Below are 19,173 nucleotides of genomic sequence, written 5' to 3'. Positions count from 1 at the left end.
TAAGTGAAATAGCAATTTCAGGTGATTATTCTGTGTAATGTCTGCCAAATAAAAAAACTCTGGGAACTAAGATCTTTCCAAATTACCCCTCACATATTAGTCATTTCCTATATTTAACAACATATGTAAAGGTGAACCCAAACTTGGCAGGAAATGATTAAGAGGTGCACTTTCGCAAATTTCTAGTTTTTCATACAAAACATTTATTTTGGTTAACCATACCCTGAATCCAGTGAGACTATCTGATGGTGGACCAGTTTTGAATCTCTAAGAAAAATTTATGGATAGGTATGTATGTCTGTGTGTTTGCATGTGCATAAAGAGTTTATAGTCTTAAGTATTTTTAGTTTTAAATTAAGAATTTATACTTTAAGACAGACACAAAACCTTGCCTCAATAGCCAACTTTGAAAGAGTAGTCCCATACAGGGATTTACTCCGTAAATATTAGTCAATACTCGTAAAAACTTCAATGCTGAAAACCAACTATCTAATAATTGTATAAGTGGAAGAAAACAATGCTGAAAATATAATTTATCAAAGTGGCAAATTTTAAAAAATGGATATATTTTAGAACTCAATATATAATGAAAATTCCTTCTATTTCATTTTCTTCCAAAATATGGCTCACTTAAGTAATATAAAATAAAAAATAAAAAGTTTGAGCCTGCACTCACTATTTGGGGGGAGGTAAGAGGATGGCTCAGAATGTTCAACAGAGCAGGAAAAGTATTTTGAGTGTTATCAGAAGAAAACGTTAACACAAAACCAAGCCCTAGGTAGGAATCAACCATCTGAAATTTGGACATTATGCTGCAGGATAACTAGATATGCCATTGATCACAAGCAACATTCTAGAAAAAGGATTCTGAAAATCCTCAAGTTCTTGTTCACCCAAATGTGCAAAGTTCTTAAATATTTCAGTGATGAAAATTTTACAACTCAAATTGTCAAATTAATCATACTGACTCAAAACCTAACTTTCTGTGATATTTACCATATCATTTACCCCTAAAGAGAGTAAATATTATCTTTCACAGTACACAACTCCATGCTACTATTCAGATATTTAAAGTTAGAAAGTTATTCCCATCTTTTTTCTTCCTCAGTAAGCACTTTTTTTTTTTTTTTGGTGGGGGTGGGGGTGGGGGTGGGAGAATACATATATTTTTTCTTCTTTGTGTGTTTTCTCAACATGGCATTTCCCAAGAGTCAAAAATTTATTTCTACAGTCAATTTTTGTTAATTTACAGAACTCAAGTTATTCATTAATATAAAAACAAAATTGATCTGGTCTCTTAATTAGTCAGGCCTGCCACTTATGAACCCATTTCAGTTTGTCAATAACTCTCTTACATTTTGTACCAGAACAATACATAGTTTTCCAAAAGTGGTCTAATTTTTCCAAGTTCTAAAAGAAATCCTTAAAGAATGAAACTGCATTGCTATCTTACACCATTCAAAAAAATTAACTCAACATGGATTAAAGTCTTGAATATAAGGCCTGAAACCATATTTCTAGAAGAAAACATGGGCAGAATACTTCTTGACATGGATACTGACAATGATGTTTTTTATTTAATACCCAAAATAAAGGCAACGAAAGCAAAAATAAACACGTGGTACTAGAGCAGTGCTTCTCAACCTGTGGGTCGCGACCCCTTTGGCGGTCGAAAGACCCTTTCACAGGGGTCGCCTAAGACCATCCTGCATATCAGATATTTACATTACGATGCATAACAGTAGCAACATTACAGTTATGAAGTAGCAATGAAAATAATTTTATGGTTGGGTCACAACATGAGGAACTGTATTTAAAGGTCCAGAAGGTTGAGAACCACTGTACTAGAGTAAGCTAAAAAGCTTCTGTACAGCAAAGAAAACCACCAGCAAAATGAAAAGACAAATATTTAGGAGAATAATATTTGCAAATCATATATCTGAAAAGAGGTTCATATCCAAAATATATGAAGAACTCAGACAACTAAATAGCAAAAACCAACCGAACAAACAACACACACACACACACACACACACACACACACACACACACACACACACACACACGATCTGATTTAAAAATGGGCAGAGAATCTGGATAGGCATTTTCCCAAAGAAGGCATACAAATGGCCAACAGGTATATTAAAAACTTCTTACATCACTCATCATCAGGGGAATACAAATCAAAACCACAATGAGATGTCGCTTTATACCTGTTATAGTGGCTATTACCAAAATGACAAAAGAAAAAATTCTGGTGAGAATGTGAAGAGAAGGGAAAACTTGTTCACTTTGGTAGGAATTATTGCAGCCACTATGGAAATCAGTATGGAGGTTCCTCAAAAAGTTAAAAATAGAACTATCATATGATCCAACAATTCAACTCTGGGTATTTATCCAAAGAAAGTGAAAACACTAATTTGCAAATACATCTGTACCCCCATGTTTATTGCAGCATTTTTTATAATGGCCAAGACATAGGAACACCCTAAATGTTTATCAGTGGATGAATGGATAAAGCAAATGTGTGTGTGTATATGAATTATATATTTATTATATGTAACATAAATAAATCTAGAGTTTCACTTTTCTACATTCCACTATCACTGAGCAAGTCACTGAATGCTCTTGTCTGAAACATTTCATTCTACTAACCAGCCTCCTTATCCTTACCTTGACTCCCCTAGAGATTATTCACAATACAATAGCTGAGTGATTTTGATGAAACTAAGAGGAATCATGTTGATCCTCCGCCAAAATTATCCAATAGCTTCTCCTCTCACAATAAAAGCCAGGCATTATAATGGCTCCAGATTATTTATCTCCCACAATTCATCCTCTGAAACCTATTTCCAAGCCACAGTGTCCTGCTATTTCTTGAGCATGGCAGCACACCCGACAGGTTGTTGGAACCTGATCTTTTCTTAGCCTAGAATATTCACTCTCTCACTTACTTCAGGTCTTTGCCAAAATATCACTTTTACAGTGAAGCTTCTTCCCCTGATGACACAATTTAAAAGTACACTTTACTCACTTCTCTCCCTTGATCTCCTTTATTTGCCTTTCCTACTTATTTCCCTCAACAGCATCTATCTTCTGATATATATTTCACTTGTCTATTCTGCTTTTTGTCTTCAAGACTCAACTACAATTAAACTACCTGTGGTCTTATTTTTGTTTGTTTGTTGTGATTATTATTATATCTCCAGCAATTAGATTACTGCCTAACTCATGGCCCTTAATAATTATTTGTTGAAGGAATCAGAAAGAAAATAAAGTAGATAAATGAGAAATAAAATACTTTTTTGTACTATTTGTTTTTAGTATACCTGTTATAGCTACTAGTGATTATCTCTTTCTTTTCATTAAAGCCATTCTGCTTAGAATTCTATCTATAAATTAGTAATATCCATATTCAATATTTTTCCCATTATAAAAGTAGAGATAACATTTTCTAGCTCCTTCCATTTTCAAGGACATTTGGTGTCATGAAGCCCACTTTTGAAAATTCTAAATGTGAATATTTTAATTCATTTGAAGTGGCCAGGAAGTCATTTTCTGTGTATTGTCCAAATTTCTTATACATGTTGTTTATATGATTTCCACACTACAGAGCTTTATTTATTAGGAAAATGAAAATGAAATCAGATTTGTACTTTTTTTCATTAGATTATTTGCCCTGACCAGTAAGCAATAATCAGAAGCAAAAGGTCAACTTCTTTTGATTTTAACAATAAATGGAATATTCAAAAGACATTAAGCAAATAATCTCTGTTGATATATGATTGTTGTGTTACTATTTATGGATGTATGGCACAACAATTACTATTAATATTTTCCCTTTTCAATTTATATTGGATTGTTTAAAGGACTACACTTCCCCACCTCATTGGAATATTTTAAAATTATAGATTTCCTCTTGTGATGCCAAAACTTTTACAATTTCCCACCCTGGAGTATAAGTTATCTTTTATTTAAATGGCAAAGTCTGCTTTCCAATAGTTTAAGATAGTATATCTAGTGAACATTTTCATCACTCATAATGTGAGATAATCATTTCAGTGCCATCAATTCATACCCATCTATCTTTGTTAGTCAAAATTAAGTGCCAATTAGAGGTTCTCTGGTTTAACCTTCTGAGAGAATAAATTGTCACAAAGACAATTATAAAAATTAATAGGACTTCTAGTGAGTTCTCCATAATTACTCTGTCTTGGCTCTATGTCAACTTTGTAATCTGCTTTAGGAAACAGTCATCCACATTACCTTTTTATGTGCAAGAACATTTGTCATTAAATTTTATAAGAAATACTTTATTTATTTTACTTCATTTGAATTCACTTAATATTTGTCAATGTTCTTTTAATAATCACTTTTTTATGTCAATGCAATAATAGAGCTGTTGCTATTTGATGCTTTTCCTCTATTTCTATTTCCTTTAAATATTTCTATTCCCTTTAAATAAGGTAGATTTTTTCCTGCCATATCCAAGTGAAAATTCCCATCCTATAATAAAATCTGGGAATATCTAGGAAACTACAACTTTTTACTTTTTATGTTAAAATTTCTTCTCTCTCTCTCTCTCTCTCTCTCTCTCTCTCTCTCTCTCTCTCTCTCTCTCTCCGCTCCCTTCATCTCCCCTCTCTTTTACTCTTGCCACCTTTTACCAGCATCAGAGATGTTTTCTCCAAGTATTTTTCAAGTATTAAGAAATTAACCATTTCCCTCATCTTATCCATGACACAGAGGTACAATGTCTAGTTTCTTCAATGAAACTAGACAAATTTCTTGTACCCTATACAAGAATAATGGGTTAAAGACTTAAATTTAAAACTCTAAAACACAAAACTCCTAGAATAAAAGTATGGTAGTAAATTATTTGACATTGCTCTGAGTAATATATTTTTTAATGTATCTCCTCAGGCAAAGGAAACAAACAAAATGGACTACATCAAAATAAAAAGGTTTTGCTCAGTAAAAGAAACCATCAACAAAACAAAAAGACAACCAACTGAATAGAAGAAGATATTTGCCAATGATATATCTGATAAGGGGTTAATACCCAAAATATGTAAGCAATTTATAGAACTTAATACCAAAATAACAAATATTCTAATTTAAAAATGGGCAGAGGACCTGAACAGACATTTATCCAAAGAGGATATAGATGACCAATAAACATATGAAAAGGTGCTCAGTATAACTAATCATAAGGAAATTACAAATTAAAATCACAATATAACATAACTTTACATCTACAACCTACAAGTGTTGCCGAGGATGAGGAGAAAAGAAAACTTGCATGCACTGTTGGTAGGATTATAAATTATTTCAGGCACAATGGAAAACAGTATGGAGGTTCTTCAAATAATTAAAAATAGAACTACCATATGACTGAAAAATTTCATTTTGGGGTATTTGTTTAAAGAATCCCAAAACACTAATTTAAAAGGACATATGCACTTCTATTATTGTTTACAATAGCCAAGATATAGCAGTAACCTAAGTATCCACTGATAAGCAAGTAAATAGAAAAGAGGCGTACTTATAGACAATGAAATACTACTCAATCATAAAAAGACTGGAATCTTACCATTTGCAACAACAGGGGTGGACCAATGGGTATTATACTATGTAAAACAAGTCAAACCGAGAAAGATAAAAAAACAACAAAAAATAACATCACTTATATGGGCAATCTAAAAAACAATAAACAAAACAGATACAAACTCATAGATACAAACAAGTTGATGGTTGCCAGATGTGTGGGGGCTGGGTGAAATAGAAGAAGGAATTAAGAGGTACAAATTGCCAGTTAGAAAAACAGTCATGGGATGAAAAGTAAGGTATAGGGAATATAATCAATAATATTGTAATATTGTATGGTATCAGATGGTTACTAGACTTATTAGGGTGAGCACTTCATAAGATACATAAATGTTAATCAATATGTTGTACACCTGAAACTAATAAAATTTTCTATGTCAATGATAATTGAAAAATTAAAAAATAAATGTTCAGGAAAAAAAATTCAGTTGTGAAGTTTAAATGAGATAACATAGACGAAGTACTTAGCCTGACTCTCTTGACACATAATAGATCTTCAGTAAGTAGAGCGCTCCTCCTCATGAGGCCAAGGTTAAATAAGATGCCCCTCTTATTGTCAAGTGGTGGAGGAGTTTGCAGCACAATACTCAGCAGTGGATAACGATGACCTCCATTTCTGTTCAGTTTGATTTTTTCTGAAACCTGTGCTTACGGGGAATGTACAGTCATAAAAGTTTTTCGCTCATTTTAAGAATATAAAATAATAAACCAAATCTGGTGGGCCATTCAGAAACATAAACGTAAGAAATGCAAATTCTGTGAGCCAGAAACATTTTGAATGAATATTTAAAATCATTTGCAAAACTACATGAATGATGATTTTACTCATCATCATTCACTGTTTTATAAATATCTAGGGCAGTGGTCGGCAAACTCATTAGTTAACAGAGCCAAATATCAACCGTACTTCTTCAAAATAGACTCGCCAGGCCGAACACCGACTTCTGCGCATGGGCCACGAAGTTTCAATCGCACTGTATGTGCGCACCCGCGTGGTATTTTGTGGAAGAGCCACACTCAAGGGGCCAAAGTGCCGCATGTGGCTTGTGAGCCACAGTTTGCCGAACCATGGGTCTAGGACAATTGAATAAAACACACCAAATTCTTTTTAACATTTTTCCAGTAAATAACATGTAAATATTCTGACATTTCCAAACCCTTACTTCTCCACTTATACATATATTGGCTGAACACAGTAACATTTCTGAGAAGAATAAAGAAAAGATAACATTTAGTCCCTTTAATGTTTAAAAGATTGGCCAATATATTCAAATGTTATTCTGAGTATATTTCATTTCACATTACCAAATACTAATGATAGTTGTTATATGTTTTCTCATACAAAAATTAAATATTACAAATTTTAGATATTGGGGATTCTTACAATTACAAAATTATCTTGACATAGATGTGTGTCAAATAGACAACATAATTTTTCACAGAAACACAATATTTATTAAGTGTAATCTCTGTAAAGATGGTTTTTCATTGAAGAGTAGTTTTTACTATCAATTAATCAGATAATTTCTTGCCTTATCTTATTTCCTTTGAAAACATAATTACATTGATTGAAACAATTATATGGATAGAAAGTTTTAATAGTTAGCCATAAAATTATTTTTAATAATTAGTTCATTTTACTGGCCTTTTATTATCTGATGAATGAAACCAAATGCCCATTCATTCATTCATGCACTCAACCAACACCTAGATCATATGATATTTTGTTCCATTTGATTTTCTTTGTAATATTAATAACCTGCCTGAATGTTTTCTGTTATCATTTTATAATATTATGTAAGAATTCATTCAAAGGGATCTTAGACACTTTTCCCTCTCTATTTCCATAAAATTCTTTTAAATGTGTCCTATTATTTTGCAAGTTAAAAGAAATTCTAAAAATGCTCCTATTTCATTATTGGCAATTCAGTTCATATTTATTGGTCACATTTTAAATTGGCAGCAATATTTAAATCTGATAATAATCAGATAGAACACTGTAAATGTATCATTTTGTAGGTAGTGACAATTTGTTTTATTTGTCCCCAAGAGAGGCTTTCATACTTATTAGTTCAAGTGCGCTGACACATTTAAGGCCTCTTTCACTCCATTATACTGTTGCACCTGACTGGAGCAAGAATGATGGCAAAGATCTTGACCTTGAAACACTGGTTGAATTAAAGGATTCAGGTGGATGATAGAAGCCGTGGCTGGGTTTAAGTGAGGGCTAAACAAAGTGGGGATGAATGCTGCCGGGGGCAGGGGCTGAAGTGCTATGTGAGATGGGTGGAAGGGGGCAGCAGTGACTAAATGTAGGGGATGACCCGCCATGAAAGTGGGGTGTGCAGGGATGAGGGCTGGAGTCAGCGGAGGAAATGTAAATGGAGTAAAATGTGGCTGGGAAAGAGGGTGCAGGTGAGCTATAGGGAGGTGATTGCTCTGGGAGTGTAGAGAAGCTGAAACTGCAAAACGCTGCAGGAACGTGTGGTGGATGGTGGTGAAGGAAGTGTGCTGGTGAACTGGCACTGTCTGCACAGCTGAGGCCGGGGAGAAGGCAGCGGGCCCTGCCGCAGGCAAAACCCGGAGATGCTTCGATAGGAGCTGTTTCTGCATATGCTGCTGGGCTTGTAGCTGGAGGAGCTTATATTTATCTATTTCCTCAGGAGAAAATGTTACTGGCTGTTGAAGTAAAGGGGGAGAGAGAGATTTATGACACAATTCTAATTCCTCTGCTAATCTGTCATGCTTCTGCATAGCTCTGTCACAGTAAGGGTTCATATTCCCCTCTGCATGATTGGTGTGCGTGCTTACATTCTGCAAGTTTAGGTTCATTTGGTCCTCTTTGGTCTCTGTTGGATCAGCAACACCAACATATCTATTAGATGGAAAAGCACCAGGGAAATCATTTGGTACTGGATCACAGCTTTGAATAAAAGGCTGGACTTCACTTGCCAAAGGTTGGGGTTGTTCTTTTGTTGTTGGCTTGTTTTTCGTGTTCGGTGTCCGAGACTCCGCTGCTATGTGAACTATACCTTTGGAAAGATGGTTATCACAATCAGTGTCTACTAAAACAGTACCGTGGTTTGTCTGTGAACTGTTGATTTTGCCTGTCTTAAGAGTTCTTTCCATTGCACTGCCTCTGTCATTTGTTCTTTTACTTGGGGTTCGTATTTTTTCAGACAAAGGCATTGCTGGTCCGGGACCGCCTGGTGGTGAAAATTGAATCGTGCGTTGGATTTGTGAATGAGGCTCGGATTGATTTTTACAACTGTTTGCAGAGACCTCAACATTAGCTGCTTGCTCCTGACACTTCTTGGCTTGAACTCTTTCTAGAAGGCTTTTGGCTGTCACAGAGGTCTCCTCTCCTTCTGTGAGGTTTAACTCTGTGGTTTCTGAGAGGCGGCTGGAACAGTTCCTTCGAAGACAGCTCATTTTCCCAGAGTTATGCTGCATGGGTTGTACGTTTCCCAGATCACAAATGTGAGGGCTGTGCAAAGACTGCTGACTTTTTTCACTTTTATTTAGGTGATCGATTCTCTCTCTGGAGTAAGGGCCCAACCGGCTGTGCTGAGGTCCCTGGCACTCAGATGGCCTCCCACTACTCCCAGCACAGAAAACCCACGAGCTGGCATTGCCTTGGGTGACGCTCCTGGATTTGGGCCCTGAAAACTGTGGTTGGCTTTTGCGCAGTTTATATCTTTCCCTACAGTGACCATATCTATGCTTTGAGTATTTTTCATATTTAAACGATTCCCACGACTTGCAGTTCTTATCTTGCTGTGTTTCAGACTGCAGGCAGCCACTCTTTGCTCTCTCACCAGACGAGCAGAGGCAGCTGTGCTTTCGGCATTTCTCTTTGTGCCGTTTCACTGAGCTGCGGTCTCCTTTACAGAAGTAGAGCAATCGACCTCTGCCATGACCTCTGGGCCTGTGACTTGAACAAGTACTCCTCGGGCTGGACGTGCCGCCAGGGGATGTTTCTGAAGGGCTGGGGCGTCTCTCTAGAGACACCTTTGGGGGACTTCTCTTGTAATTTTGGGTTCTACATCCGGGCACCTTGTTGGTCACACTGATGTGGTTACTATTCAAAATCACACTGAGGTCCTGCCCGTGGTCACTGTGACCCCTTACTGTGCAAGGACTAGTTTTCCAGGTGAATTGATTTGCATCTTCAAATTCTGAATGAGGATCACAGGGAAGCCGTTTATGTTTTTTAGTCCTCGAGATGTAAGGAGTAAAAGACAGGCCCTCGTGGGCGTCGTTTAGAACTACCCTTTGGCAGCTTTGCCAATGGGCCCTTAAAGGTTCCTTCAGTTCATTATCAGTATTATTATTGTTTCCTACACAATTCTTCAGAGAGAGATCAAGGTAAGCAGGCACTTCAGGGTTTTTCATTTCTAAATCACTGGCACTAAAATTGTGTTTACTCGTGTTTGGCTCAGAATCGCTGTATCCCACATGGTATTTTCTCTGGACCTTTTCCCAATCTGGATTAGCTGTCATCATCTTTGGTTTCAGAGGTTGACTATTATCGTCTTGGATCAATCTGTGTTGGTCTTTGATTAAACCTGAGACTCGGCTCTCTAGTTTGGTCTTCATTTCTAAGGGCTCCTTAATCAATTCTGTTTGTAAGTCCTCTGGCTCATGGCCATCCTTTGTGTTCCGAGAAATCTTAAAATCAAAATATAATGGATTGCAGCCATAAGAGATACAGGGCTCTGTTTTTGTAAAGAGGAGCAGTTCTGTGGGCCATTGGAGAGTGGTGCGGCCATCCTTGCTCTGTACATGCAGGTAAGGCAATGGTTTGGACTTGGCGTCATGGGAACGTGCTTCTCTGAGGAGCCTTTGCACATTTTTGCTAACTCTTTCTGTTTCATCCACGGATTTTTCTCTCTTCTTTCTGGAGCTGGAATTCAGATGCATTGGACTCTTGTGCCCACTTGGCTCTAACGATGGAAACTCATCCAGACATTCAAATATCCTGGCATCACTGTGCTCGTATACGTTTGGTGGGCTGGAGGAGGCATTTGCTTGGCATGCATGATTAATGCTGTTTTCTGAAAGGTTTTTTAATGTTTTTCTAGTTTCTTTTTCTCTACTGGAAGGAGGAAAGTCCACAGCTGAAAGATGAACGTTAGATTTAGAGAATGAAGCAGGAATGCCAATCGAGGCTTCTACTGTTTCACTAGGGTCACTTTTGTCTTGCAGGAGTTGAGAGCTTAAGGAGAAGCTGTTGTGTGAAACACTTTCCAGATGGCTTGAGGAGCTCCTTCTCTCTCCTTCCTTAGGGAGGTGTGTACTCGCGCTCGCAAAGCCGCAGCACTTGCATTGCTCCACAGTTCGTTTTGTTTTATAGACGGGTGACTTGTTACATTCGTGGGTTTCTTCTGTGTGCTCACTAAACACCGATGCTGAAGACTCTAATTTTACGTGTACCTTTTTGGAAAAAGAAAAGGATACTCCCGTCCGGTGATTTGCATTACTGAGATCTGAAGATGTTTGTGGGACCCGCTTCCCAAACAAATAAAGTCTGTCTGTCTGTAACTGGTGTCGGTTGGGCACAGCAGGCCGCTGTTTATCAGCAATGCTCCTGGGGAGGTTCTTTCCTTTAAGGAGAAGGGCACTCTTCAGGCATGACACTTTCCTTCCACTCTTAACGGGGAAAATTCCTTGTTGCAGTTGCTTTTCTATGGCTACCCTGGGGGCTTTGTATGCTGGTCCATTTCCAGAAACACTGTAAATACAATAAATATTAAAATGATTAAGATATTGGATTTGAAATCTTCTCCACGTGTGAACATTTCATAGTGTTTCAATGATGGCTTATGCTGCCATTTATGAATTCTGCCTGCTGTAAGATAACCATTTCACTGCACTTGTAACTCAGTATATCTATGTTTCAAAGTGGCTATTTCTGAAGTGCATCCTGTAAGTGTATTCTTTGGAAATTGGCAAAAAAACAGTAGCATGTGAATATCTCATGCTAGGGCCACACAAGAAAATAAAGTATTGCATTTATATTACAATCTATGTCCTCCAGAATGCATCACATTTTGGAATATAGACTTAATAGCCTTTCAGAAAGAGTTTTCCAATCAGTGCTTTCAGATTAAATAAGACATTAAATAGAGCTGTCACTTCCAAAACGTATCTTTATTTTGTTTTTTTTCTAAGTTCTAGCATTTTGTAATTTTTGTTTCCTCAGTTTTAAAATTCCTTCATATTTGCTTTCTTTTGAAATGGGGTGGGGTGGTTAGTTCTTTCATTATAACTTGTCACTATTTTGAGTAGTTATAATAATGTATAAAAAAGTAATACATTTACAGGCCATCTCAATATCTTCAATTATCTTGAAATCATTTCTTCTGCTTTTTACTCACCCAAATATTTTCTTTCTACCTTTTGTGCAAATATATACTGTATCTTTTAGTAGATTTAAGCAGATTAATCATTTTGCTGAGCTTAATTAGTAATTCAAATAGAAAATGGGAAGTAGAAACATGTACATACTATTGTATTAGATTAAAATTACTTCTTTTTAATGTTTTACCTGTAAAACCTCTACCACAATACAAATCCCATCAATTATCTGATTGTTTGTTTGGGCAGCTTTTCTTCTTTCTTTTCCTTTTTCACATGCTTCAATGTGTGTGTGTTTGCTTTTTTTCTATTTTAGAATATTACTGCATTTCTATCCAGTCATTGGATGCTGAAGTATTCACTACTAAAACAACTGATACCTTTCCCACATGTAGTTAAATTCTAATGGAGAGGAGTGCTTCCTGAGCCCTTAGCCTGAAAAATTCCTTCCTACTGCCTTCACTTATGACTATTTGGTCAATCAGCATGGAACTTGAAGTTACATTTCTTTTGTCCACCAAATTTCATGTCTTTTGTTCCATTTTCTTTACATGTTTAATATTGCAGAGACATATTTAATCAGCCTCCCTTTATTCATTTCTGAAATGAATTAGCTTGAGCATTTGTATGATTTTATAATTTTTCATTATGCATATTTTATTGTTTATTATATATGCTATATTTTTATTTTATTTATTACATATTATAAATCACATGTCTAAAACATTTTACCAGATCATGGTTACAGATTGATTTTTGGGGGGTTAGTTTTTGCTAGTACTTTTGGGCACTTTCAATTAATTTAATTCAGCTCAGACACTTCTCATATTTCTCTGATTATTCCATCTTCTCTGTTCTGATTTCTTATCTTAGAATTATATGTTAAATATATTGGCACTCCTAAATAACTGTTTTAGATCTTATTATTTATCTCAGTATTCTAGTGTTTAGGTGTTGTTGTTTTTTCTAGTTCAGAAAGAATTTCTTGTGTCTTTTTTGTTTGTTTTTTAAATAGCATATGCTGCATTTCATTCATTCATTCACTCACTCATTTTAGTTAATCCTCACCCAAGGATATTTTCCCATTGATTTTTTTAGAGAGAGTGGAAGGAAGAGGAAGAAACAGAGAGAGAGAGAGAAACATCAATGTGAGAGAGACTTATTGACTGTTTGCTTCCCGCATGTGCCCTGACCAGGACCTGGGACTGAGTCTGCAACAGACAAATGTTACCTTGACCAGAATTAAACCCAGGACCCTTCAGTTTGTGGACCAATGCTCCATCCACTGAGTAAACAGGCCAGGGAAGAATTTCTTGTTTTTTGATTCCCATTTTATTGATTATTTTACAAGTTCAATCTGTTGTTTACCATGTCCATATGAATTTTAATTTCCAAACAAAAATTTTAGCAATCATCTGGTCTTTAATAATTTCAGACTGTCCTCTAAATTTTGAAATTTTATAAAACTGCATTATTTTCCTTATTGTAACTTTTTTGTAATAAAAACTTTCCTTTTGTTCATCACATTAACCTCCTGTTTTGAATCTTTTTAAAAAATGTTCTGTAGAGAAGGTATTTACCCATCTTATTATAAGGAATAAAGAGGAACATTATAAGACACTAGAGGACCGGTGCACGAATTCCTGCATGGATGGGGTCCCTAGGCCTGGCCAGTGATCAGGGCCGATCAGGGCAGTGTTGACTGGGGCCTGCCAGCTGGGGGGAGAAACAGGGCACAGGAGGTTGGCCGGCCCCAAGGAGGGAGCTGGCCCTCGGTGCCCCTGGGAAAGGGGCCACGTCCGCTGCCACCCACCCCCAGTTCCCCATCCCAGCCCAGGGCCCAAAGGCCCTGGTGGGGTTGGGAGAAGAGGCGACAGTCGCCGGGTTCAGTGCAGAAGGAACAGACCATGGGAGGTTGGCTGTGGGAGTGCACTGACCACCAGGGGGCAGCTCCTGCATTGAGCATCTGCCCCCTAGTGTGGTCAGTGCGCATCATAGCGACTGGTTGACCGGTCGTTCTGGTTGTTCAGTAGTAATGGTCGCTTATGCTTTTATATACATAGATATGGTCATGGAATATTTCTTTCAAAAATAAAGGGAAATAGGAAGCATAGAGGTTTATTATAGTTATTGGTATTTTAAAGTGCCTGCAGCCTTGGGATAGAAGGATGAGGTGCAAAAACATCTGCAGCACTGAATTTTGCCTAAGTACCAAAGTGATCTTTTTCCATATTTGTTGCCATACTTTGGATTAAGTAGGAGCTATATTTCTGCATTAAATTACCTTCTCCAGGAACTTCAGTCACTCTGATATTATCTGCACTAAACTTAGCAGAAATTATTACAAAAGCCTGGTGTATAAATATTATCATTCTACCTCTCCTGATTCCATTATGATGCAGATATTTTACTATTTTTATATTTTATATATTTTCCTTAATAATATTTTTGCTTATTATGCTGGTATTGTTTTGTGTATTTTCTTGCTTCAACTTAATGTTAGTCTAAATGTTCTTTTTTATTGCAGTTTTATTTCACCATTTATCTTTCTAATGTGCAAGCTTCTTCCTTTTATATTCTTTTAAATATTTTTAAAGCTCTTTGTATTATACTTGGCTTTTGTTGTCCTTAATTTTTGTGTTCATTTTATCATCCAATGTACACTTCTCATTATATTTTTTCACAAGTTTTAACATTTTATCGTTTATCTTTTGTACCTCTTATTTTGTGCCTTAAACTTTTGATCTTATTGCTTTATAAGCTTTAATTTCTTTTATCTTAAATCCAATCAATTTTTATTCTTTTGGAAAATCCTAATTTTCTATCTTTGTGATGTTTTAAATTCTACTATTTTAATAGAAATTTATGGCCTTATAATATGATTGAAAGTTTAATTTTATAGTTATATCCATATATATGATTTCACTCCCTCCTCTAGATAGAACTTTCTTAAGTTTTTGTTTACCTAATTATTTTTGTTTATAATAAAAATGTGACCATAGAGGTAGCCCTTTTAATTTTTATTAATGGATTGTCCATTCCAATAGTTCTCCAAAAATTTTAATTTGTGGCAACTCAACACATGTATAATTTCATTCTCTCTGGTGCAAAAAGTATACTTTCCAAATAGGAAATAAAACATATCAAAACAAGGTGATTTCTTTACATGATATAATTTCCTAATGTTATACATTATTTATATAAGGAACTCCATAGTCTCAAAATCAGTGGCCCTATAGTTTTTTAAAAATGTTTTTATTGATTTTTTTAAGAGCGAGAGAAACATCAATCAGTTGCTTCCTGTATGCACAGGATAAACCTGAAACCTGGGCATGTGCCCTGAGCAGGAAGTGAATCAGCAACCTTTCTGTGCATGGAACAACACTCAACCAACTGAGCCACACTGGCCAGTTTTTAAAATTTGGGAAAATATCCATATCAGGCTACACTATACTGAAACTTATACATATAGAAGTTTATACACACATTGAATCTTTCTGCATACAATAACTGGTCTTGTTGAGAAACCAAGTTGGATTGAACTACCCAAGAAATGGCCAAAGTTGACTGTCTTTTATAAGATCCATTAACAGTTTCTGCCATCATTTTAAAAATCAGTTTGATACAAATATTCTTACTACTGTTAAACTCACCTCTCTTTTCCATGGGGTCATGAAAGAATCGTTTGTTATCTGTATCATCCTACTCAGAAGCCCTCATTATGAATAAAGGACAAAAACGTTGTCAAGGAGCGGGGTAAATACAGATGACCCCTCCCCCAAATTGTATTTCTTACTTTCGCTTGTCAATTCAGCTGCCAAAATGAAAATATTTAATTATTCTACTAAGTGACTTCCCTTAGGTCATGAGGCTGTTTAGCAGAGAGAAAAATTATCTGGAGGTCAGATGGTGGGTAGTAAAAAAAAAGAAAGAAAGAAAATAAAAAAGAAATACTTTTCTTAGTTCCAAATTCTGTAGCTGGAAAGCTGAAAACCTACTGTTTTCCTAACTATATGAACAGGCGGGGATCTAGGCCTGCCTACTCTATAGAGGTTGTGTTTAGGTTTGTATTTGTTCAGTTAATAAGATTTCCAAAGGGACAGCTAACCACAATAGGGTGGATTTTTAATTTATTTTTTTTTAATTCAGAAGACAAAGGGTAGCTCTGCTAACTTAGAACTCTTAAACAAAAGCATCATCACCATCACCATCATCATTATCAAGGCTCCTCTGATCCTTTGTCTATTACTTCCAAAAGAAAATATGGAATGGATGAGTAGAAATGTAGGTGTGACAACTTTCATAATAAAAAAAAGAATCAAAATTATGTTTATTGAAGCGACTTGGATTTCTGTTGTGTGTGTAGTTAGCATTGTCTTTTTTTAATAATCTGACTTATTGCCTCTCATAATCAATCATCCATTAATTAACATCTAACCTAGTTTCTTTTTTCTTGCAAGATATTATAATAACCATTAGATGTTCCCTTCTAAGTTCTGTTTTGACAAGGACTGTCTAATATTTTATTTATAATGGGATCAAATAACATATTTTAAGATCCTTCTTGCATTTTAAAGTACAAAGGTAGATACCAAATGTGTGCCCTAGCTCTGACCTCATAGCGTGCATTTTGTATTAACCTCACCTCTGGATGCATACGTTTGCAACCTATATTTTTCCTTCATAGCAAATTTCTCACTTACTTTTAACATGACTATGTTTTTATATATTTTTCATAACTTAAATTAACCTCAGATAATTCATGTATAAATACATGAATATATGCAAGCTGAGTACTGTGTTTTTACTCATAATTAATCCTAAAAATAAATATTTTTATAATCAAATTTGAGGCCTAGTATTTTATGGTACTGTAGGGTGTCCCAAAAATGTAAACACACACCTTAAGTAATTATAAAGGTAGTGTTTATTAAAATGCATTTTATTTTGAAAATTGAACTACCAGCTGCTAGTGTATGCATTGTTGGGGGACACTCTGTATAACTGAGTCATTCACTCCCAAGTTTATTGTATATTGCTTTTCTTTTTTTAATTGAGTTTATTGGGGTGACATTGGTTAATAAAATTATATAGATTTAAAGTGTACAATTCTATAATACATTGTATTGTCTCCTTCCATCACCATTTATACTCCCTTAACCCTCGTCTGCCTCCCCCACCTCCCTTCCTCTATGGTAATCACCATACTGTTGTCTGTGTCTATGAGTTTGTGTTTTTATTTGGGTTTGTTTTGTTTTGCTTAATCCCTTCACCTTTTTCACCCAGACCCCAAACCCTTCTCCCCTGACAGCTGTCAGTTTTCTGTCTATGATTATGTTTCTCTTTTGTTCATTTGTTTATTTAGCTCATTAGATTCCATATATAAGTGAAATAATATGGTATTTGTTTTTCTTCGACAAGTTTATTTCACTTAGTATATATATGACTTTTCACTTGTACAAAAGAGGTTTCAATTCTGGCACAAAGCTATGAATTTCACAATTCACTAGGTTGCTGTCAAACTACATTAATTAGCTACATTGGTGTTCTATATTATGATTTATATGTACACTAGAGGCCTGGTGCACGAAATTCGTGCACGGGTAGGGTCCCTAGGCCTGGCTGGCAAATAGGGCTGATCTGCAGGGTGACCAGCAGGGTGATAGGGGGGCCCCAGCTGGCACCCGCCTTGGCCAGCCTGGCACTGCCTACTTGCTGGCCCCACCTCCCTGTTGCCACTGCTGGTCACCTCCCTCTGCAGGGTGACTGGCGGGGTGATTGGGGGTCCCCGCTGGCACCCATCTTGGCTGGCCTGGGGCCTGTGGGCTGGGGGCAGCTCCTGCATTGACTGTCTGCCCCCTGGTGGCAGTGCATGTCATAGTGATGGGTTGTTCCACTGGTCATTCTGTTGTTCGGTCTATTTACATATTAAGGTTTTATTATATAGGATAAATGAAAATCTGCAAAGTTTATAGTGTTTCAGGTAACAATCTTGTTACTTTGAAACATTCAGCAGTTCCAAGCTTAGGTAAAACTTCTATTTTTCAACTGTGAGAATGTGTTAGCATCCTTGTTATAATTATAAATTTAAATGGTTAATTTAACTGCATTAGTTATCTTACTTGTCCAGATAATGATAGCACCATTTATTCTAGATTCAGGTATTTACAGGGAAATGTACAGAAGCTTTATTTTCTCACCAAAATGATGCATTGTTATTTATAAGTTTAAAAATTTTTATTACAAAACTTAATTAATAAAAAGCTATATAGGTCCCTTTAAGTCAACTGGATATAATAGATGCTAGTATTTTAGAAACATTCTTGGATCATTTCATTAAAGAGCACATTAAATTAATACTATTAGTAAGGAAAAATAATCAGATGTCAAAGTAATTAATTTATAAACATTTAACTGTTAGGAACATTTGCCCTCAGGCACATCTTTGGATTAATTATAATTTGTTTATGTTGTTACAGTGAACCAAGTAAATTTATCACTGAAATTTCCCCAGAGGTTGAAGAGAATTTTGAACAATCTGAGCCACCTCTAATTCTTACCATTCAGACTGTTGCCTTAACTCAGCCAGCTGATGAAGTCGTTTAAGTGCTTTTTCTTGTTTCTTCTCATCTTTCCATGACTTAGAAGCTACATTTCGTGCAAATTCCCGTTGCTTTAATTCTTTCAGTCTCTGTGGACAAAGAAGAAAAACAGAAAGGATGCTATAAATAAGTAATATATTCTCTTCCTCCCACAACACTCCTTATTAAATGTTGTCCTGTGTGCAGAGGTGATTTTCTGGATGGGGAGAGTAACAGTGCCTTCTTCCTCGGTGCTGTTCCCTGCTCCAAGACAAATTTAGTTGTCAGCTGGGTTATCTATCAAAGCTTGTCACAGAAGTGTGCTGCAAACCTGTACCAGTCCTTGCTAGGACCATTCTACCTACATAACTGCAATTATGTGTATGCCTGTGAAAAATATAAATGGGAAGAATGTGCACTATATGAGTGGGTATGAAGGGAGAGGAGATTATGGGACACACTTTCTTCTACCCACTGCTCCGAGACCTCTCACTTGTAAAAGGTACTCTTATTCATTAAAATTGATGCTATTAGCCATGGCCAGGTGCCTTAATTGGTTAGAGCATCATCCCATACACCAAAAGGTGGTGGGTTCGATTCCTGTTCAAGGCACATACCTAGGGGG

General features: G+C 36.1%; 1 protein-coding gene across 1 annotated transcript in view; it reads right to left on the bottom strand.

Annotated features, from left to right (window-relative positions):
• Positions 1 to 7,674: 7,674 nt before the first annotated feature.
• Positions 7,675 to 19,173, bottom strand: part of ZNF804B (zinc finger protein 804B) — a 396,079-nt gene continuing 384,580 nt past the window's right edge. The window contains exons 3-4 of the mRNA XM_059712235.1: positions 18,528 to 18,658; positions 7,675 to 11,341 (exon numbers count right to left, since the gene is read on the bottom strand). Of these exons, the coding sequence (XP_059568218.1) occupies positions 7,675 to 11,341; positions 18,528 to 18,658 (3,798 nt within the window). The remainder of the gene's footprint in view (positions 11,342 to 18,527; positions 18,659 to 19,173) is intronic.

This window comes from Myotis daubentonii, chromosome 10, assembly GCF_963259705.1.
Source record: "Myotis daubentonii chromosome 10, mMyoDau2.1, whole genome shotgun sequence".
Lineage (NCBI taxonomy): Eukaryota > Metazoa > Chordata > Mammalia > Chiroptera > Vespertilionidae > Myotis > Myotis daubentonii.
Note: the sequence above shows the minus strand (reverse complement) of the source record. Positions and strands in the feature narration are given on the sequence as shown.